A 23948-nucleotide genomic window follows, 5' to 3' on the forward strand; every position below is an offset into this window, starting at 1 on the left:
TTTTACAGTTGAGGAAACTGAGACCCAGAGATGTTGAGTGACTTGCTCAGGATGATATAAGTAATGAGAAGCAGAACCAGGATTTGAATCCAGGTCCTCTGACTCAAGAGCCATTACTCTTTCCACTATACCATGATGCCTCACCATCTCTTTTTCCTGTTTCTTACACCTTTCATTTTCTCCATTTATTCTGACACCTTTTGAGGCATGGCATGATAACTGTGTATAAGGATATATATGAATAAGGATGACTATGTATAAGGATAACAAATAAGGATGAGGATATTTATTGATTTGATTAAAATAAAGCTTTATTAAGTATTACTGTGAAGTAATTCTTACTTCTTAACTCAATTATAATCTCCAGAATTTTCCAAGGCTTCCTTAGTTGCTCTTCCTGTGTAATCCAGTGACTTTGGACAGTTCACTGTTAACTCAAGGTGAAACACCAGGTTGCTGGGGCGACCACATTTAACGTGCTTATTCTTTTAGATTCTTGAAGTTTAAATAATGGTATAGTCAGTGCTTTTAAAGAGAGAACAGAGAAAATTGTGTCATTAGAAAGGTAGTGCACTTATAATCAATGGTAATTTCATTTTTGTCCAAGACATTTTACAGGTTTCAAATTTCCTATGGAACCCAATACCAGTAGAACTAAATAGTTATGAGGTTTTTAGAAAAATCTTTGCTAAGCATAAAGAAAAGCTAGCCAGTGATTGTGCTGATATTTGTCTTTGTCCTAAATTCATTTATTTAAACGTTTCTGTTTGGTTAAAGTGTGAGCTTCTTTTTCTTTTTTTTTTAAACTTATAATATGGATTTTTCCTACCCATCCTCTTACAAATGCAGAGTTGTCATTATCCTGTCATCTTCTCAGATTTTTAAAGCCTTGCCAAACAAAATTGCATTCACAAAGCAAAGATCATTCTAAAATCTTAGGGAAGTAGGCACATGATGGATAGAACAAGACATTTTGGCATCAGAAAAAGGACAGCACACACCTGAGCACTCTAAATATATTTCAACTTTGTGATTCACTGGATCCCACCAACACCTCTTCCCTTCAGACGGTTTACTGAAATCTTGTTCTCTCATAGATGAACTCACTGCCATATATAAAAAGACTTTGTCAAAATTGCATAAAATCATAAGGCACAAAAGGATTTCATAGGTAATCTCAGGGGATCTTAACCTATGATCTGTGAAATTTTCCCCTCCATGTTACTTCAATATAACTAGTTTCCTTTGAAATCCTATGTATTTTATTTTCTGTATTTTTGTATTTATGCATTTACTGTTCTGAGAAGGGGCCTACAATCCTTACCACATTGCAAAAGGGGTCTGTGAAACAAAAAGAGTTAAGAACTCTTGATCTATCTGATCTTAGACTATATAATGGTCAGGGGTTGCCTTCCTTTTGGCATAGCTATGCTAAGTCCTTGAAGATTCTCATGATAAAAAAAAAAGATTTTTATAAACAAGCTTATTGACTTGTTTCTAGTTTTTTCAATAAATATTAGGTCAGCATCATTGTCCATGGTACTAGGCTGGGTATGGAGGGGGAATACAAAGATGGATGAAAGTTCCTGTTTACATTCTACTAGGGAAGGTAACATGCACACAAATACATGTAACACAAGATAAATAGTAAAGTAGGCAAGAGAGAAGTCAAAGGTTAACCTAAATTAGTCCACCATGCAATTAAAACTATTTCCTGTCTTCTTCCCCTACCCCTTTCCTTTCTTGCCCCCAACCTAGTCATTGATGATATGGCATAGTGGATAAAGATCTTGAGACAGGAAACTCTAAATTCAAATTTTACTTCTGATACTTAGTAGTTATGTGATCGTACATAAGTCATTTTATCCCTCTGAGACTCAGTTTCTTCATTAATAAAACAGAGCTAGATTTTTGTCCTCATAAATTTTGTCCTCATATATTATGACAAAATAAGATTAAAATATGTAAAGCACATTGTAGACCTTGAAATGCTATATACATGCCGCCTTATTATTATTATTGTTGTTGCTATTATCAATATACATATTTACATACCTAATGGATATATCATAAGGCTTAAGTAGAATAATGTTTGTAAAGCAAACTGAAAGCTTTAAAGTGTTTGGTAAGTATCAGCTGTTATTATTTTCTTAAATTCTACTCATTCCTTCTTCCTGAAACTGCAGACATATGACATTGAAAATCTGTGTTAGAATTATACTCTACTGCTTCAAAGTGATGTGGATTTGACCTTTGGTTCTCAAAGGCCCTGCTCATCACCAGAACTCGGTGATGAAATTTTGCTTGCAGAAGCTCAGGAAACTGTCAACTAGAGCCAACCTTAGTGGAAGTCTCAGCGACCTGTGCCAAACTCAGGAAAGCTTTGAAAACATGGGAGATGTCATTGAGACCATAGTAAATATAGTCTTGGAGCAACTCTCCATTGATTGACCAAACTAGAATATTAAAATATGTAAATTTTAATGTTTTCAAGGTGCTGATTTAATATCTTTTTTTAAAAAAAATTCCTCTTAGTTTGTTCTCATAACTGTAACAACACTTAAAAAATTCTCTCCTCCACATCTTGCAGACTTCTGCTAACCTTTGGTGGTTTTCTTTGTACCAATTCTACATATTTTAATCTCATTTTATCTTGATATTTGAGGACAAAATTTATGAGGACAAAAATCTAGCCCCATTTTATCAGTGAGGAAACTGAATCTCAGAAGGATAGAATGACTTACCCATGATCACATAACTTAGTGGATCTTTCATTTTATAGACTGGGAAACTGAGAGGTTAAATGATTTATACAAAGTCATACAGCTAGATGTTATCTGAACTGGAACAATGACCTAGGTCACCAGTGTGACTTGAGGTCTTGAACCAGTAGGATTTTAGGATTATAGATTTAGAGCTGAAAAGGACCTCAGAGGTCACCTGGTCTAACCATCTCACCTTATAGATGATGATTCTGAGGCTAAAAAGGGATTCTTCCCGCCACATGTGTTTCTCTCTTCTTTTCCAGTTTTCCTGGACCTCCATTCTCATGTCCCATTTCTTATCTTTTTCTCTCTTGTTTCCACTTCTGTACTTTTCATATCCTTCCTCTAGTCTTGAGTCTTAGAGCTTAAAAAAAGGACTGCTGAATCAGGTTGGTCCGATTGATAGATTTTTGCTTGAGGGGACTATGTCTGCCCAGGTCTAGATGTGTCCAATATTAGATTTTTAGCTATTTGTAGCACTTGCTTTTATTTAACACTTAGAAGATTTTCAACATGTCCTACATATCAGCTGATATATTTTGTATCATTGGAAATTTCTCCCATCTCTTTCTGTCTCCTCTAGCCAAAGGCTTTTGAACAGTACTTGAATCTTGAAGATAGCCGTCTCCTGAATCATATGAAGATGTGTTCTGCAGTAACCAAACTGCCTTATGACCTCTGGTTCCAGAAGTGCTTTGCAGGTTGTTTACCTGAATCCAGTTTACAGAGGCAAGTATTTCTTTTGAAGGTAAACAACCTGTGGTTTTCTGTTGCCTTTAGGATCAAATATAAACTTTTAAAGCCCCTGCACAGCCTTGCCCTAGCCCACTTTTCCAGCCTCATTGGACCTTGCTCCCCATCCCACACTCTGGGAAGCAGCTCAAAGAGCCTTCTCTCTGGTCCTCATACAATACTCCCTCTCTCATCTCTTTTGCCTTTGCTGTAATTGTCCCCCATGCCTGGAATGCACAGTCTCCTCACCTCTTGATGATGTTGATGTTAATAATAATAATAATAGCCAGAATTTACATGAACATTTTAAGATTTGCAAAATGCTTTACAAATATATCATTTATCCTCACAACAACCATGGGAGGTAGATGTTATGATCCCTGTTTTATGGATGAAGAAACTCATCTGCAAACAGAGGGTTTAATGACTTGCCTAGGGCCACACAGCTGGGAAGTGTCCGAGGCTAGATTTGAACTTAGGTCTTCCTGACGCCAGGTCCATTGCACTCTACTTACTGTATCACCTAACTTCTTCCTTTAAGCCACAGCTAAGTACCTCCTTCTATCAGAAGCCTTCCCTGATTTCCCCCTAACTACTACTGCCTTCCTTCTTGTACTACCTTTTATTTAACTACTTCTTATTTATTTGTATTTATTCTTCATATATTTCATAGGTATGTTACCTCCCCTGTTACAATGTAAGCCCAGTGAGAATGAAGATTGTTTCACTTGTAGGCCGCTAGGTGGCACTGTGGATAGAGCTCTGACTCAGAAAGACTTCTATTCAAATCCTTCATCAGATCCTAACTAGTTATGAGACCCTGGGCAAGTCACCCCTTTCATCCTCAGTACCCTCATCTGTAAGAAGGGGAGGATAATAATAGCAGTTACCTCCAAGGGTTGTTGTGAGCATCAAAGGAGATTAATATATGTGAAGCACTGTGCAAACTTTAAAGCAATATATAAATGTTAGCCATTACTATTAGTAATATCAATATTGCTATTAATAAAAAATTTAAAAATAGTAATATAGCCATTCCAATTATTAATTATTATTAGCAATAATAATTGTCATTCATTGCTCAGAAATGCCAGGCATGTGGTTAATTGAACAAGCTCCTCACAGGACTGTTTCTTATTTCTCATGGTATCTTCTTCATCACTTGGTACAGTGCCTTGAACATGTAGGCACTTAGTAAATGTTTATTAAATGAATAAAAGAATGAATGAATGAATGAGAAGAGGATAAACCACAGTCTCCTGCCCATCAAATAAAGTGTGAATTTTCTCCTAAGGAAAAAAAAATTATTTGAAAACATCATTTTTTTGCAAAAACAAAATGGTACTATTTCTGCTTAGCAGTAAGATAGTATAACATTGCATGATTTATTATGGTTTCTTATTTGAGGGCCTTCAAATCGTAAAGGGGCAGCCAGGTAGCACAGTGCTGGGCCTGAAGACAGGAAGACTCATCTTCATGAGTTCAAATCTGGCCTCAGACACTTAATAACTGTGTGACTCTGGACAAGTCACTTAACCCTGTTTGCCTTAGTTTCCTCATCTATAAAAAGAGCTGGAGAAGGAAATGGCAAACCACTGCAGTATCTTTGCTAAGAAAACCCCAAATGGGGTCATGAAGAGTTGGACATGACTGAAATAACTGACTAACAAATCATAAAACTCATAATGGACACAATTTCTGAGACTTACATAGAAGAGCTGCTTTTCTTACTCATTAATGTAGTGGAGATCAGTTCTGAGAATGGATTTAGAGACATAGAACTTCACTGCAGTATCATTATGAGCTGGTTTATAAAGAAAAAGAACTGAACATGAGGATGCACTTCCAAACACCATACCAGTCAATCAATGTGTATTGAACTATAAATCTAATTTTTATTGCTATTTTTTGTTTTTACAATACCCTAATTTCTGAATGCATCCCTTCCCCTACCCAATAATCTATCCTATATAGCAAAGAATCAAAAAAGAAAGATTTTCTAAAAAATCAGTTCAGCACAATTAACCCACACATCAACAACATTGGATGGTGTGCATAGTGTTTCACACCTATTGTCCTCCATTTCTATGATGAAAGGAGGGAAGTGTGTTTTTGTTTTCTAAATTCTTCTCCAAGGCCAGGCTGAGTCATTATAATCATACAGGTAGTGTTTTTCTTCCATTTACCTTATTGTAGACATTGTGTATATTGTTTTTTTGGTTCTGCTTATTTCATCATTTATCAGTCCATATAAGTCTTCCAATGCTTCTCTGTATTCATCACATGCTTCATTTCTTCAGTAATATTCCACTATATTCATGTACCACTTGTTTAGCCGTTCCCCAGTTGAGCATCTGCTTTGTTCCCTGTTCTCTGCCCTACAGAATGGGTTGCTATGAGTATTTTGGTTTGTATGGGAACTTTCTATTATTGAGCTCTTTGGGGTGTATAATTAACAATAAACTCTCTGGGTCAAAGAATAGGGCCTCTTTATTACCTTTCATAGCATAAGCTTAGGTACCAGTTTGTTTTGTTTTGCATTAATTACATTAAAAAAAATTTTATTATTGTCTTTTGTTTTTATGTCACCTATAGTTCTCCATATATCCCTCTTCCTTCTCTGTTATAGAGAACCATACCTTATAACAAAGAATAAAAAAAGGGGGAAAACGTGTTTCATAAAACTAACCAATATATGGAAAAAATTCTGACATGTATATGCACTACTCTTATAGTCCTCCACTTTTGCAAAGAAATTGCAAATCTCCAATTTCAAAGGGAACATTAGAAATGAAATTTTTACTAGATTTATTGTAGACCGGCATATCTAGATGGTGTTTTTCTTCTTTTCCTTCCAATTTGTAACTATATCTAAGATAAATTCAATTGAACTCGAAATGCTTCATGAATGTCCATTTTGAAATTTAATGATGATTCTCTGGCAAAATTAATAGTTAAAACAAGGAATAATTTTGGATTTTGAGGGAATTTCAATAATTTAAAATTCAGCAGTATCACTTAATTAAATGTTTTTATTTTTGTAGAGTTTGGGACAAAGTTATAAGTGGTTCCTGCAAGATCCTAGTTTTCGTTGCTGTGGAAATTTTACTAACTTTTAAAATAAAAGTAATGGCATTGAACAATGCTGAAAAAATCACAAAGTTTTTGGAAAATGTAAGTGTACTTTATCTTCTTTTGCTCATTCAGCAAGTATTTCATAGAATTGTAGGAGCATAGATAGAGAGCTGGAGGCAGCTAAGTGGCTCAGAGAATGGAGCACTGGGCTTGGACTCAGGAAGACCTGAGTTCAAATTTTGCCTCAGACACTTATTAGCTATGTGACCCTGGGCAAATCATGTAACCTCTGTTTGCCTTAATCCACTGGAGAAGGAAATGGCAAACCACTCCAGTATCTTTCCCAAGAAAACCCCATAGATAGACAGTATTGGTGTGCTATAGCCCATGGGGTCACAAGAGTCGGACAAGACTGAATGACAAAAGATAGAGAGCTAGAAGGGGCCTTGGAGATATTCTGGTCCAACCCTTTTGTTTTATAGAGGCATTTGTTTTATTTTGACTAACAAAACAAAGTAGATTCTCCACCTAACCAGATTCTGCCAATACACAAGCTATTACTCCCAATAATAAACTATAGTATTTGTTGGATAATAAAGTATCTAGTCAAGAAGAAGGCTACAGATATTGTTAATCTGGATCTCAGCAAAGCAAAAGGCAGAGTTTCTCATGCTATCCTTGTGAACAAGATGGCAAGAGGTTGGCTGGATGACATTGCAGTTAGGTGAATTAGAAATTGGTTGAATGACCAGTCGCAGAGTATAGTACTAGCTTGATGGATCACTATTGGTTTTGTAAAGGATCATGAGTGTATTGTCCTAGGGCCCTATTCTTGTCCCTGCTCTATTTAATGTTTGTATCAAGTATTAGAAGAAGGCATAGATCACATTTTTAATCAAATTTGCCGATGTCACAAAGATGAGAGAGATAGCTAACGTGTTAAATGATAGAGTGAGGATCTAATACAGTCTTGACAAGCCAGAACATTGAGATGAATCTAATGAGATAAAATATAATAAAAGATAAATGTAAAGTCTTGGCCATTAGAGTGGAGGATGAATAGAGGGCTGAACTTGCAGTCATTCAGATGCTGGCTCAAGTCCTGCCTCCAATATTTATTAGCTGTGCAACCGTGGGCAAATCGCTTTCCAATCAACAGTGCCTTTGTTTTGATGGCTAGAATTCCTATCCCCCTAGATGGAATCACAGATGCTTGATGTATTTATGTAAATGTAAACTCCTCTGCTTGGGTTAAAAAAATATAAGCTTCAAAACATATTATTAAGTAAAATAAAATAAAATTTCCTAATGTTCAAAAAAAAAAGAAAAAGAAAAAGCAGCTTTGCAAGGATCCAGGTTACAGGGAGGGGGAACCTGTGGTCTGGAGGCCACATGTGGCTTTTTAGGCTCTTAGGTGCGGCCTTTTGACTGAGTCCAAGTATTATAGAACAAATCCTTTTATTAAGGGGATTGACTTGCCCAGGGTCACACTGCTAGTTAGTGTCTGAGGCCAGATTTGAACTCGGGAAGATGAGTCCTCCTGACTCCAGGCCCAGTGCTCTATCTACTGTGCCACACTTGCCCCCAACAGTGTGATAGGACAACCAAAAAACCTCCAGAAAACAAGAAAACAAAAACCCTAATTTGGTCTGCAAGTATGTTAAAAGAGGCATAGGGTTTACAGAAGGAAGTAATAGTTTTCACTGTACTCTGCCCTAAGCAGATCCCCACTGGAGTATAATGTTTGGCTCTAGGTATCCCTTTTTAGGAAGGACTTTAAGTATCCTTCCTGGATGGTGAAGGTCACATGGATCATGCTATTGGAGCATCAGTTGAATGAACTAGAGATGTTGAGCTTGGAGAGGAGGTGATTTGTGGAGGTCATGCTAGCTGTTGTCAAGTATTTGGAGGGCTAGAATAGAAGATGATTAGATTTATTTTGCTTTGACTAAAAAGGGCAGAATTGGGATCAGTGGTTGAAAATTGTAGAGATGCAGATTTTGCTTCCAGATAAGGAAAAATTTCCTGACCATAAAAACTGTCCCCAAATGGAAGGGACTGCCTTAGGAAGCTGTGGGCTTCCCCTTCACTCTATCTAGACTAGGAGTTCTTAACCATTTTTGTGTCATGGACACCCTTTTGGCAGTATGATGAAGCCTGTGTCACCCTCTCAGAATAGTGTTTTAAATGCATGAGATAAAATATATAGAATTACCGTGGAAACCAATTATATTTAAATAGTAAACAAAATTAAACAAACACACAAACAAACAACTAATACATTTACAGGCCCCAGGTTAAGATCCCTGCTCTAGAGGCCTTCAATTAAATACTGGATTGTTCATTCTTGAGGGTGTTTAGAAGGGATTCCCAGGTGTGACTGGGACCAGACGGCATCTGAGGAACTTTCCAACTCCGACATTCTGTGATTCTTCCTCGATTTCCTCGCTCCTCCCCAAAGGAGAGTTGGTATAAAGTTGGCCTATGTCTTAGAATCATGTTATCCATCGCATCCTTTGGAGGTGATGTCCTGAACAACATGCAAACGTGGATTTGGGGGCATGCAAAATGGGACTGTCTGCCTAGTGCAATCTTTGCTTACAGCTTGAGGTGCCTTGGCACAAATAATTTCTGTCAACGGAACAGGAATCCTTGGAGGTTAAATAGAGTCTAGGGAAGATTATTTGGGTCCTTTCTTATTTCCAGTTTAGTAATGAGCCAATGTCCGCTAGAAACTACCAATTCCCAAATAAACACACGGTATTCCTTCTCTCTGTTGCTCAGAATCCCCGATAGTTAGATGTAATAGCAAAAGGGGGTTCACAGGGATTTGGGAGCTGTTCCCCTTTTTGCATGGGGTCACTTCTTGGACCATTTTATTTGATCCTATTTCCTTTGTCTCCTCTTTAGTAGTAATTAAAAGACTGTTGGAAAGAACTTTCCGTACCACAGTGAATGGGATGTTTTCATATTCTATACTGTGATTACAAATGTATAGATTTCCCAAGTACCTTTTTTTTTTCTTTCTGCTCTTTCACAGATCCCTCAGGACAGTTCAGATGCGATTGTGAGCAAAGCCATCGATCTGTGGCATAAGCACTGTGGGACTCCAGTGCATTCCGTGTGAGCCCTTCCTCACTTTTTAAACATCGACCTGGTGCACTCTGACTGAATGCATGCTTGTCAGAGGCTGACTACAATTCACTGTGCACATTCTCCTGAGCTAACTGAAAGTGCTTTGGGATTTGTTTTCAATTTTTGTTTTTTTTGTTCTAATGTTGAAAATGTAAATATTTTTTCAATAAAACTATTTAATTAGAACACCTGCTATTTCTGTGATATGGATCAGGGTGCTTTTGGGGAGCTCAGGTACAAATTCAATTCCCTCTGGCAACCATTTATTAATGGATAGCATTTTCCATCATGAGTCTTTTGGAATTGTCTTAGATCATTGTATTGCTGAGAAGAGCTAAGTCTGTCAAAGTTGGTCATCACACAGTATTGTTACTATGTACCTCCTGATTCTGCTCACTTCACTCAGCATCAGTTCATGTAAGTCTTTCCAGGTTTTTCTGAAATCTACCTGCTCATCATTTCTTATAGGACAATAGTATATACCACAACTTGTTCAGCCATTCCCCAATTGATGGGCATCCCTTCAATTTCCAATTCTTTTTTTTTTTGAAAGGCAATTGGGGTTAAGTGCCTTGCCCAGGGTCACACAGCTAGTAAGTGTCAAGTGTCTGGTCTGAGGCCAAATTTGAACTCAGGTCCTCCTGACTCCAGGGCTTCACCGCCTAGCTGTCCCTAATTCCAATTCTTTTGCCACCACAAAAAGAGCTGCTGTAAATATTTTTGTACATGTGGGTCTTTTCCCCTTTTTTATGATCTCTGGCATACAGACCTAGAAATGGTATTGCTGTATCAAAGGGTATGCACAGTCTTATAACCCTTTGGGGGTAGTTGGAGGAGTATTTTTTAAGGGCTGCTGGGAAATGCAGCCCAGTCAGAATGGATGCATTAACAAGCAAGGCAGGAACAAAACTCACCACTCTGATTAGCATCAAGCTAGTTACTTTCTAAGGTCTATTTCAGGAAGGGAGAGACAGTTCCTTTTATTAATGCTTCAGAATTTGGCTCTTTGTTGGTATAGTGCTTGTTGGTGAAGGAGCAGGCTCTCTGTTAGTTTCAGCTTGCTAAAGATACTTTTTTTTAAAAAGAGATTTGCATTTTTTTTCCACTCAGTTGCAGAATGAAACATTTACCAAATTAACTCTATCTAAATGTATTTTGTTGGAGGGAATGTGTAACCCATACAACAATAACAATAACAATAGCTAGCATTTATATAGCATTTTGTGATTTGCAAAGCACTTATAACTATCTCATTTTATTTTCACAACAACTCTGGGAGGTAGGTGCTATTTTTGTCCCCATTTTACAAATAAAGAACCTGAGGCTGAAAGAGGTTTAGTGACTTTCCCAGGGTCACTCTGCCAGATTTGAATTTAGGACTTCCTGATTCCAAGTCTAATGCTCTATCTACTAAGCCACCTAGCTGGTGTTTGTCCAGTTTGAGACTTTCTATTGATAGATAATTAAATGCCCTGGGATGTAACAGCATGTACTAAGAATGAAAGAAAGCAAATTAAGGTTAATAACCCCTCAGTTGCTTCGTGCCTGTGGTGACAGCTGTGCATTGAATAGGTTGCCCAGAGCATGAGACAGAGTTGAATGAAAATGTGCCTTTTCCTCTTCAGACATGGAGGGGAGGCGAAGGGAGAAGGAGCAAGCAATGCCACTGTGCTAAGCACTTACAAATACTATGTCATTTGCTTCTCACAACAACCCTGGGAGATGGGTACTATTATAATCCTCATTTTATAGTTGAGGAAACTGGGGCAAACAGAGATTAAATGACTGCCCAGGATCACATAGCTAGTGAGTGTCTGAGGCTGGATTTGAATTCAGGTCTTCTTGAGTGTCCCACCTTAATCCACCCTCTACTCAACCTACCCAGTGCTCTATCCGTTGTGTCAGGTAGCTATCCCTGAGCATAAAAGACTTGGCATAAAAGATCATAGCATATAGAGATATCAAGCCAGCTATCAGACATGTGGTAGGCTGGATAGTTTGATTGTTTCTACCAAAAAAAAATATGAACTATTTGTGCCCAATGTGTGGTAGAGCCTTCTGAGCTTATGTCAGTCTGATTAATCACAGTTGGACACAGTGTACCTTGAATCCAATACAGTGATATCGTTTTGGTCTCTTTGAGAACACAGGACAACAAGCCAACCAAAAGAAAAAAAAAAGGAAGAAAGGGATTTTGAAAAGAATGCAAACTAGATTTATCATAATTCTCCTGTGTATTTTACCCTACCGTGGTATGCAAATGGCTGCTCAGAACGATGACAGAGAGGAACAGAGTGTATCCAGACAGCTGTTATTTCTGAACATTATCATATGTCAGAGTTTTATATTTGTTAAAACAAAACAAGTTGCTAATTGTAGAAAAATCTCTTTAAGTGTGCAACTCATGACCCCAAATGGCATCCCTACCTCAAGCTTATATAGATTAGACTCAATCTTGGGCCCAGCCTTAAAAGATCATTGTCTGTCTTTGTTTCATTTTATCCCCTCTCAGAGTCTAATCTAGGAAAATAGAGCTTGTGTTCAATTTGCATTTAGGTTTCCAGGTCTTCTTCAAGCACTTAAAATAGCAATGCATATGTCAGGTACAGGACAGCCTTTATATTGCCTCACAGAAAATTCAAAAAATAACATAAAGGATTCACAAGAGCCCATAAACAAAGCACAAAGCACATAAAGAGACTTACATCATTTTACAAGCAATCATCAGATTTTTCTTCCTCTCTGAAGAGGGCTGCTCTCCCCAGGGTCCTAAAATCTTTCATACTCGTAATGTCATCCTGTGGCTTAATCTTGTCTCACAAGGCAAATGAACTTGGTACTTCTAAATAGGTAACACCCTCCTATTCTGATAAATCGTATTTACTTTTGCCCCCAGAATACCAATGCAATCTTAGGGTATTATTGTGACAGCAGAGACTTTCCTGATAGGAAGACAAACCTGAATTTGCTGGAAAGACCACCCATTTTGCATTGGACATATACCATCTAACAGCAGAGACCAAACTTTGGTCAGTCAGTCACCAAGCTTTTATTAAACACTTGCTAAGTGCTGGGGCTAGAAAGAAAGGCAAAAGCATGGTCCCTGTTCTCAAGAAACTCAGATTCTAACTGAGGAGACAACACACAAGTAATTACATACGTTACAAAATATATCCAGTGTAAATGGAAGGTGATTTCAGAGGGAAAGCCCTGGTGGAATGGGTGGGGAACACATCAGCAGGAGCCTCCTGTAGAAGATGGGTATTGAGCTAAGTATTCTAATAGTATTTTGTTTTTTCCTAATTATATGTAATGACAATGTTCATAAAATTTTGAGTTTCAAATTTTTCTCCTTCCATCCTTCTCCCCCCTCCCCTCTTCCTAAAATTGTAAATAATTTGATATAGGTTATATATATGTGATCATGTAAAACATATTTCCATATTAGTAATAGTTCTGAAAGAAAAAAACAGCCCAAAAAGAAAAAAAAATGAAAAACGTTAAAGTGAAAATAGTATGCTTCAATCTGCATTCAGAGTCCATCAGTTCTTTTCCTGGGTGTGGATAGCATTTTCCATCATGAGTCCTTTGTAATTGTCTTGGATCATTGTATTGCTAAGAAGAGCTAAGTCATTCATAGTTGATCATCACACAATGTTGCTGTTACTGTGTACTATGTTCTCCTGGTTTTGCTCATTTCACTTTGTATCAATTCATATAAGTCTTCCCAGATTTTTCTGAAATCTGCCTTGGGCTAAGTATTAAAGTAAGATAAGGAAGCCATATGAGAGTGGCATGGGGGACACTCAGTGCATAAATATGGAAATAGGAGTTGGAGCATCATGTGTGAAAAACAGAGAGGCTAGTGTGGGTGGATCTTAGAGTACATGGAGGGGAATAATAAGGTATAAGAAGACTGGAAAGGTAAGAAGGGGCCAGATCCTGAAGGCCATTGGTAGCCAATGGACTTTATTGAGTTAAATATGTGATTTGGTCAGACCTGTACTTTAGGAAACTCACTTTGGCAGCTGAGTGGAGAATAGATTGGAAGATGGCAGGGAGACCAATTAGAAGACTGTTGATATAATCTAGAAAAGAGGCGATAAGGGCCTGAGTGAGCAGAGAGAAGACAATGTATAGAAGAGATTTAAAGATGGAAGGATCTGGAAGTCTGCCAATGGTTTGGATGTGTGATGTGAATGCAAATGAGGAGGTGAGGATGGCACTGAAATTGTGAGCTTGGGTGAGTGGGAGGATGGTGGTGACATCCTACTTGGCCATAATAGAACAGTTGGGAAGAGGAAAGGATTTGGGATGAAAGATACTGAGTTCTGCTTTAAACTTTGAGATACTTAAGGAACATCCAATCTGAGATGTTCAAAAGGCAGCCCTAGAACTCAGGAGAGAAGTTAGGGCTAAGAATCATTTATGTAAAGATGCTAATGGAAGCCATGGGAACCGATGGGATTGTCAAGAGAGATTGTCTAGAGGGAAAAGAGAAGACAGGTCAGGACAAAGCCTTAGGGAATACCTACAGTTAGTGTGTGTGAACTAGTAAAGATCCAATCAAGGAGAACCAGGAGAGAGCAGTCACACACTGAGAGTCACCTGCTTCTCCCAATCCTGGGGGCCTCAAGGAACAGCAGATAGGAAGAATTAAAAATGGATGGAAGATTTGTACAAAGTGACAGAAAGTGATGAGAGTGAATCCAAAGGAACAGTACATGCTGACTATCATTGTGTCACTGAAGATAGCTTTAAATGGTCACAAGTCTCAGGTTGGGGACAATGAATAGTGTTGGTACTGCCTTAGTCAACTGAGAGCATGTGCATCCTTCCTTTCTTGATACAAATGGTAAATTACCAAAGCATAGAGCGCTATGAACTTAGTCTCAATCTCTCTTCTGTGCTAGTTTTGCACAATTGTGCTATTTTAGGGGGATTATACTTGGTGATTTATGCGCACATTTATGTTTGTCTGATTTGTTAATGACAAAATTTATCCATTAGAAAATACTGCATTCTCACTTTGGACTGAAAGGGCATCTGTTTTTTGTCTTTTAATTCTCCTGCTTTGCTGTCACATTGTAAGGGAGAAAAGCAGTCTCTGAGGAGCTGGTTGGGAGTAAGGTATGTTCACTGTGAGATTCTTTGGAGGAAAAGGATGAAACATCTTTGGCTTTATCTATGTATTGTAGAAGTGAGGAGCCAGAGGTGAAGGGAGGGCTTCTGTTATAGCTTCTCACAAAGATTATAGGGAGAGTTTTCTTTCCTTTTAGTAAGCTAGAATCCTAATGCAGATAGATAGATAGATGTAGAGACAGATAGATAAAGATATCTCTATGTATCTACTGCATTACAGTTTAAATTATAAATATACTCATTATGTTAGAATTTGGATGGGTGACTGATAGGGAAATTCCAAACCACAACATTCAGAGAAAGACATAGATTACATTATAGATGCATTCGTTCAACAAGCATTTATTTAAGCCTCTGCTAAGGAATTCTTAACCTGGAGTAAATTAATTTGTTATTAAAAAATTATATTAACAACTACATTTCAACATTAACAACTATAACTGCATAACAACTAATTGGTTTTCTTTGTAAATCCTATGTATTTTATTTTATTCATTTAAAAACAGTATTTTGAGAATGGATCCATAGTCTTCACTAGACTGCCAATGAGGTCCATGACTCAGAAATGATAAAGAATCCCTGGTCTACAACGTTCTAGTCATTGTGTGTGGGACTGGGAAAACAAAGTGAAAAAGGTATCCTCAAAAAGCTTACAGGCTACCGAGGCAAAGAACGTAACAGTTTTTGGATTAGTCATTGAAATGATAATTGATGGGGAAATACCAAATCATGTGATTCAGAGAGACTTCCTTAAATTTTTGTTACCTTCCCCTTGAAAGCATACTCACTATATCTTCGATTGCTTAACATCTCTCACATGCTGCTAAATTTATACAATGTGACAATCTTCTGTTTTTCATAGGGTACTTATATATGTAATCTGTGAGGTGAGTAGTACATATATTATTTCCATTTTACAGTTGAGGAAACTGAGATTCAGAGAGATTAAATGACTCACCTGAGCAAAGCTGGAACTAAAGTCCATCCTTTTTCTTTTGTCTTTAAAAAAAAAATAGAACTCTTGTACCCATAGTGATCACCTCCCAGTTTTCCCTCCTCCTTTTCTCTCCTCCCACAGACTCCAGCCTTGCAACAAAGAAATACAGTTAAGCAAAATGAAAATATTAGCTCTGTCTGATATTCTGCCCCTATGGTCTGCTACCTCTCTGTGGAAGGGAGACCTGTGTTTCATATTTCATTCTCTGAAGTCAAGATTATTCACTGAATTCATCAAGTACTGATGTCTTTCACTGTTATTTTCCTTTACATTATTATAGTCGTATAAATTGTTTTCTTGGTTCTGTTTACTCCATTCATCATCAGTTCTTACAAGTTCTCCCAAGTTTTTCTGGATTCTTCATTTTTGTTGTTATTTATGGTATAATAACTTTCAATGTTCTTCCTACTATGCCCATTTTTCATGATGTCAATATTTTCTTCTCCTATTACTTTACTTGGCATTTCTAGTTCAGCAACTGCTTATTAGATTCTGACTATGAGAGAACCAAATAGTTCTGCTAAGGGCTGCTGCAGACAGAGGAGAGATATGAGAAGATAGATCCTCTAGCTCCTTTGCAAAGATGGGGGTCCGCAGGTGTGGAACAATGTGTATAATGTCTGGTTTTTCAAAATGTTTTTGGTTTTGATGAATTTTTTCTCTTATTTTTCTTAATTTTTTTTTGTTTTGTTATAAGAGCTGGGAGCAGGGTGGGGGAAGGGATATAGAGGGAAATGTAGAAAAAAAAGATACCAATAAAAAACTATTTTTAAAAAAGAGACTGGGTGTTTACAAAGCTCTGTGTTAGCTGACAGCAAATTACAAAACATGGTTTTTGCAGAAGTTGTGAAATTATGAGATATAATACTCAGGCTCATGATAAATGTACTCCTTGTATTAGATGTTTGACTATTAAATGGTAGGGAAATCCCAAGTCATAATATTAGACAAAGAGTTACTTGAGCCTTTGTAACCCAGGGCTTACAGACCACTCCCTGTCTTTTATTATATACGTGCTGTCCCCTTACACAATGTAACCATACTCTTTGTCCAGTTTATGTAACAGCATTTTGTCACTCTCTATGATGACCACGCAAGTCAGAGAAAGTTGTTGGAAGAAGAACCACCTCTTCCTTGATTGGAGCTTAAGACATGTCTGTGATCCCCACTGAGACAGCCACATATCTCATTAGGGTCTGAATCTATACCCACAGGCTGCTTCTCCTGGCCCGCAGTCAGGCTCAGAATTTGGCAATGCATAAAGTTCAGGTCCTATTAACTTCAGTCAGAGTTGCAGACAATAGGGCAGGTACACACAGCCTGCGTCTACATTTTGTATCAGCCTTTGAGCATACACAGTGTTTCAAGATTAAGAAGCTTTTTGGTATTCTAACAGAGATCTATTTTTCTTTGTTTGCCTGTTTTTAAAAAAAAAATTTAAAAGATTTTTTTTTTATTGCAAATGCCACCTTTCTGCCCCTGGCATGTAAGAGATAAAGGGAAGTTTTATAGTAGAGTTTAGGAGAATTCTTCCTCCATGGATGAAACAAAGAGCATTTGCTCCCTGGGACTCATGCATGGCCAATCGAAACTGGCCTGTGGCTGTTGGAACAAGTTATATCTTTCTAGATCAAATGTTATTTTTCCAAAGTTGATGCTTCTGCGGTTGGCTCAGAATGCAGAGAGAAGGAGAGGGAGTCAATTGCTTTCTACTACTTTAATATGTTATGGTTGAACCAGTCTACAGCCAGAAGTACTAGGATAGCATCTCAATTCTACCACTTACCAGTTACATGACTATGGGCAAATCACTTTATCATTCTTAGCATTAGCTTCCTCATCAGCAAAATGGGAATAATCAGCTTGTGATGCCTTCCTCATACGGTTGTATTGAGGAAAATAATAAACTCTAAAGACTGTAATATTGTTATTATTTCTTTATATCTTTTAGTCAATCATGAAATGGTAAAGATGTGTGATGTATAAAAAGTTTGAAGATATACAGTTTCTTGGTAATTAATCTTTTATTAATCACGCTAACAATAATTAATAGAAGGGGTTAATGACACTCTTGAATGCCAAAGACCTCTCATAGAACTTACTCAATGCTTATATGCCCTTGGATGAGTGGGCATTCCTAAGGGTGGCAGTTGACTCTGATTGGTTAACTATTAACGAGAAGAATGAATATTATAATGAGAGAGGGACCTATTCTAATGAAGGGCTGGGGGACATGACTGATCACTCAGTCTTGGACAAAGAGATTTATCTTTTATGCTAGCTACCCTTGCCTAGGGCAATCTAGACCAAAAGGAGTCTACCTCTGCTCAGGCCTGGCTTAGTGGAACACAAGGGGCTGGAATTCACTTTAGATCAAATTCTTTGTAAAGTTCTCTAGTTGGGTGGAGTCTCCCTACCAAATACTGTGGGTGGCATACACCACATATGCCCCAGGGATTTGGGTAATCTCATCCATTAACAATGCCCTTTGGTTCCATGTAACTCAAAAACTGATTATTATTATATAAGAAAGAAATAATCATTTCTCACAGATGTTGATTACGAGGAAGTATTTTGATTTGCTAGAATGAAACTCTTTTAAAAACTTTTTACAACAAAGTATCTCTTGTCTATCCATCAAAATCATGCAAAGATTCTTTAAAAGTTGCAATAACAGAAATAACCCTTCTCAATGACCCTATGAGGTCATTAATGACACATTAGAGAAGGTATATATAGAACAGGAAGAAGTAGGCTCACCAAAGGTCTCAAAGAGGGATTCCCTGTGTAGGTCCTTTAGAGCTTCCTGTTTGTGGATGACATAGTGTTATTGCATAAAGTCCCAGAACATTGCAGAGCCTCTTGGAAAATATGTGTAATCACTGAAAAGAGTTTGGCCTAACTGTCCACCCAAGAAAGATGAAGTAGATGAAGACTATCTATTGCCCAAATTTTGAATAACCTATAGGGTTTGTCAGTTGTGTGTCTATTGGCAACAGATAGTACAGATGGAAAATGATTTGGGCCCATGGCTGAATACGAAAGGGAGACTTTGCTGGATTGCCTTTGGGAAATTGCAAAGCTTCTTCAGTGACCCCAAGCTCTCCATGAAAACAAAAACTCATCCTTTTAATACCAGCACTCTACTGTTTGGTTCTGTGTGGCAGTGATAAAGGGAATGTGATAATCTCTGAGGAATTAAAAGATTGAAAAATAATCATACACAGATCACTGGAGAGGAACATGGAATATAGGGAGTAGGGTGCAACATATAATCAATGAGTCTCTTCAAAGAAGAATAGGAGTAAAGAATGTCATTGGGGATACATATGTATATACACATATATTTATGTACATATATGCACACACATACACACACATATATATGTATATATATGAAGAGAAGATGGTCCAGTCACATATTGAGGGCAAAGGAAGATGGTGGATAGTCTGAGTGCTTCACTGGTGCCCTGGCAATGTCAGGAGAAAGTGAGGAAGGCATCCAGCACATTGGGTGGACTCCCTCTGGCAAACTTATGGAAGAGCATGGACAAGTTGCGCAGGTGTCAGGTGCAGATGGGTCGTAATCTGAATTGATGGTGGGAATTTCCGAATCAATGAAATCACAGATCCATTTGAATGTTATTGTTATTGTTGTTATTGTTATTATTGTTACTACTATTATTATCATTAGTAATGGGGGTATTTTTTATGCTTGACCCATGGAGATGAATGTCAAGGGACAATTGATAGTGCAAATAATGTTCTTCTAATTCCACTCTTTTAGGTTAGTTTAGTGCTGGATTAATGCATTGATTTATGCATTAATGTGAAAAGGGTAAATAAGGGAAGGTGGTAGACAGAGGAAAAAGGTCCCTCTCCAGAGGGACAGACTCAGATCATCATTGGTTTAGAGGATCTTCATGGGCCTAGGCTAAGAGTGATATTACTCTAGGACTTGACCTACAGCCAAATTTCCTCTAAAGGGATGTAGGTGTGGGTAGAAAAGGCAGGGAGGTGGTGGTGGGGAGGTATATTTATAGAAGTATGTCTCTAGTTGCTTCCAGAGTTCAGAACAATGTTGGCTCTAATCCCTCTATCTGAATTAGGCTCTCTATTTCCTACACTCATTCCCATGTTTCAACTTAAAGGTATATGCTATAGACTTAGATACAGGAGGATATCTGATCTAAATTCCTCATTTAACATAGGAGAAAGAGGTTCCCAGAGGTGAAGTGATGTCATAGGATTTCTGAATTGGAAGGGTTTTCAGAGGCCATCTAGTTTAAACCCTCCAAGAACAAGAATACCACCTATAACATCCCCAACTAGAAGTGAACTACCTTTGGCTTGAATAGCTCCATATTAAATCCCTCCCTTCCTCCCTGCTTCCCCCAGCTAATTTCACTTCTCAACAGTTTTAACTGGCCTGACCTGCAACTCTAACTATTTTTTTAAAGAAAGTAATGAGATTAGTTTGGCATGACCTATTCTTGGTGAAGCCATGTTGTGCCATGGTGATCACTGCTTTCCCATTTGAGTGCTTATTAAATGACATAGGTTGGACTCAATGAGGTTTCCATTCCTGTCGCTATCCTAATCGCTTTCCTCTGTGTTCATGCTTCAGCTTGTCAGTATCCTATCTGAAATGGGGTGCCCTGAACTGAACACAATACTCCAAATTCAGTCTGGGTCTGACCAGTGCAGAGTACAAAGGGACTGTCACCTCCCTTATTCTGGATGCCTTGCCTCTTTTAATACAGCTGAAGATGGCTTTAGCTTTTCTTTTTTTTTTTTTTGGCTTCCAAATCACACTGTTAGATCATTTTGAGCTTGTAGTCCACTAACGCCTACAGATTTTTTAAGCTGGGGCTAATCATATCTACTAAGGTGTCTCCCATCTTGTACACATGGAGTTTGTTTGTTGAACATGATGGACTTCACATTTATCTCATTAAACTACAACTCGTTCAATTCTGCCCATTGGTTTAAACTGTTGGGATTTTTTTTTTGAATCATAACATGGTCATCTAAAATATTGCTCCTCAGTTTTGTGTCATCTATAGATTATATATATATATGTAATGTACATATATGCCATGTATATCATTTTACAAGTCACTGATAAAAATATTGAATAGCAAAGAGCCATCACAGTGAGTGATCACTTCCTTGAACACTCCACTGGTGACCTCCTTCCAAGTTAACACTGAACCATTAGTTGACTATACTTTGGTTTCAGTCATTCAACCCATTCTCAATCCACCTAACCTATATAGTCAATTAGCTGACATCTCTCTATCTTGTCCATGAGGCAGGTTTTGTTATGAAATCTAGGCATCTTTTGCCTATAACATTCCCTTGATCTGCCAGCCTGGTTATTCTATCAAAAAAGGTAATGAGGTGAGTTTGGCATGAAACCATATTATCTCGTAGGGATCACTGCTTCCCATTTTAAATATTCATAAAATGATATGGATTGGATTCAATGGCCATTATGAACTCTTCTACTTCTGAAGTTCTGCAAATTCTGTGGACCATCCCATTAATAATGTGATACAGAATTTTGCCAGGAAATGAAATCAATCTCTCTGATCTTAGTTTGAAGGCTTTATCTGCTTCCCTTTTAGGGAAATTGGAACATTTTCCCCTTTCTAGCCTATATCATTGTTGAGGTTGTCATTTGTCCTTCATTCTCAATGAGGACCCTTACATCAGAGAAGTGATTCCATGAGATGCAAGTGAATTGGATTTAAGTGAGGGAGGGCTATGCAAAATCACCAGCCTCATTTTATCCTCTGGAGCCATCTGGTTCCTGTAGCCAGATATAGATCAGGACAACTGGAGATGGCCCTCTCTAGTCCTGTGAGACGTCTTTTTTTCTCCATGATCTTTCAGAGATCAGAGAGAGTGGTTATATAATTACACTGTCCATTTTTTTCAGGACCCAAGGGTGTTTGTCTGATCTGGTGAATTGAACTATTGAGGGTAGCTAAGTGTACTCTTGCCATCTTTATGCCTATTGTGGTCTCACTTGCCAAAGGCCACAGAACAGAGCAGCAAAATGACCATGCCTCAGATGCTTCCTCATCCTGGAATGTGCCCAAGTTTCCCTCTTCTTCTATAAGTGAGTTTCTCCTGGAGCCTTCATTTTGAGAAAAGAGCTCTAGATCTGCCATCCTTCATTTATCTCGCTTCTCTACTTCTGACTCTCTGGACTGAATTCCCATGATTTCAGGTGGGATTTAGAATTGGAAGGAACCTTAATGATCATCTCCTCTAACCCTTTCATGGTAAAGATGAGAGGCCCACAGAAGCTGAGTCATTTGTTGAAGACCACACCGGTAGTATTTAGCAGGATCAGGATTCTAACCAGGTCTTTTAACCCCAAATCCAGCATGCTTTCCACAACATTCTGGCTCTCAGTCATTAAAGGTGAATGACTGAGATCTGGTCCTTTGTTCAGAGCTGCTTTTCAGAGGATTTGAATCCTGGGCTCTTAGAAGTGGGCAGAATGCTCTAGAGTGGGGAATGGGTGCAGAAATAGCAAGGCGGGGGCAGCAGGACTCACCAGTTTGGAAGGTCTGTCCTGTGGGCAACATCTGTGGTTTTTAAAGAAAGAAAGAAGTGACTAAATTGTCCTGTACACATTATTCTTCTTGAGGTCATTTTACTTCCCTAGTTTCCTCATTTCAAAATGGTCCTCATTTCTGAGAGGAGGTGTGGGAATTGGGTAAAGTTTCTCAAATAGCCCTATCAAAATAATGAGAGCCATCTTGAAGAGTAGCAGGCTCATCTTGGTTCAAGTATGTACATTTGCACACCGGCTGTTTGAAATATAAAGAACCTCAGAGTTTGTATAATCTAAACCCCTTGTATATATGAAGAAATTGAGGGTCAGAGTGAGGAAGAGACTTCTCCAGAGTCATATAGAAAATAAATGGTCTTCTAGCTGTTGAAGTCTTTCCCCACCCCACCCCTCCCACTCCAGTTGTCTTCTGTTTTTGCTCTGTATGTGCATTGTAGCATCCTATGTATATGTGTACTGCCTCCCCCATTATCATGGAAGTGCCTTGAGAGCAGGGACTTTTTCATTTCCCTCTATCCCCAGCACCCTTCTCAGTGCCTGGAATGTAGTAAATGTCTAATATATGCTTGTTGATTGATTGATTGGTTTGTGGCAGAGTTGGAGCTCCCCTATAGCAAGCTAAGAGCACTGGAGGCTTCCTTATCTTGGCCTCTCTGAGTCAGTGGACATTGTATCTCTATCAGAGCCTTAGGCCAGGGTTGAGTTCTCAGCCATAGCCAGACAACCTGAGCAAAAATGGCACTTGCCCACATGCTGGCCACAGAATTGAGCCCAGGTCCATCATTCTCCTTGACCTTTCTTGCAGGATTTGTTTCCTCTTGGAATATCAGATTGGGAACATGTATAGGTTGACCTTGGCTGCTCAGAAGGCAGCAATATCCCCTGGGGTCCAGAGGTGATGCTCTTTACCTTTCCAAAGGTTAGTTACCTTTGGGTCAAGTTTTTTGGCACAAGCTCTCTTCCCACAGGGATGAGTAGAAGCTTTCAATTTGTATTGATCTTACTGCTTCTTCTTCCTCTGTGAAGCAAGGCTACTAAGAAAAGAGTAGCAGTCTCATCCCACGAGACATGTATTACTACATTGTCAGTAGCACCCACAAGACTGGCCTTCCTCATTGGTAAAAGAAATGAATTGGAATAGATAATCCCTAGAGTTCCTTTTCAAGGTCTACCAGGGGTGGGAAACCTGGGGCCTCAAGTCCACATGTGACCCTCTAGGACCCCAAACTTCACAGAATAAATTCTCTTAATAAAAGGATTGTTCTCTAAAACTTGGATTCAATCAAAAGGCCGTACCTGAGGACCTAGAAGGCCACATGTGGCCTCCAGGCCATAGGTTCCCCACCCCTGAAACCCTATGTCTTTAGTAGGTATCCTAGAAACCTCCTATCTATGTGCTCTGCCTGACATTAATTGGTTCCATAAAAACATGACCTTAGGTGAAACACTATCACAGGTGGCAGGAACTATGTTAAATTGGGTAGGCAATGTTATCACATGATTTTGTGTTGCT

General features: G+C 38.3%; 1 protein-coding gene across 6 annotated transcripts in view; it reads left to right on the plus strand.

The window, feature by feature from the left end:
• The window catches only part of TBC1D7 (TBC1 domain family member 7), a 28341-nt gene extending 18448 nt beyond the window's left edge, over positions 1-9893 (plus strand). For all 6 annotated transcript variants that reach the window (XM_078153590.1, XM_078153589.1, XM_078153592.1 and 3 more), the window contains 3 exons: positions 3349-3494; positions 6542-6671; positions 9613-9893. In XM_078153590.1, the coding sequence (XP_078009716.1) occupies positions 3349-3494; positions 6542-6671; positions 9613-9699 (363 nt within the window). In that variant the 3' untranslated portion in view covers positions 9700-9893. The remainder of the gene's footprint in view (positions 1-3348; positions 3495-6541; positions 6672-9612) is intronic.
• Positions 9894-23948: the final 14055 nt, after the last annotated feature.

The sequence above is a fragment of the Phascolarctos cinereus genome, unplaced genomic scaffold, assembly GCF_003287225.1.
Source record: "Phascolarctos cinereus isolate Bilbo 61053 unplaced genomic scaffold, phaCin_HiC Scaffold_4;HRSCAF=312, whole genome shotgun sequence".
Classification (NCBI taxonomy): Eukaryota; Metazoa; Chordata; class Mammalia; order Diprotodontia; family Phascolarctidae; genus Phascolarctos; species Phascolarctos cinereus.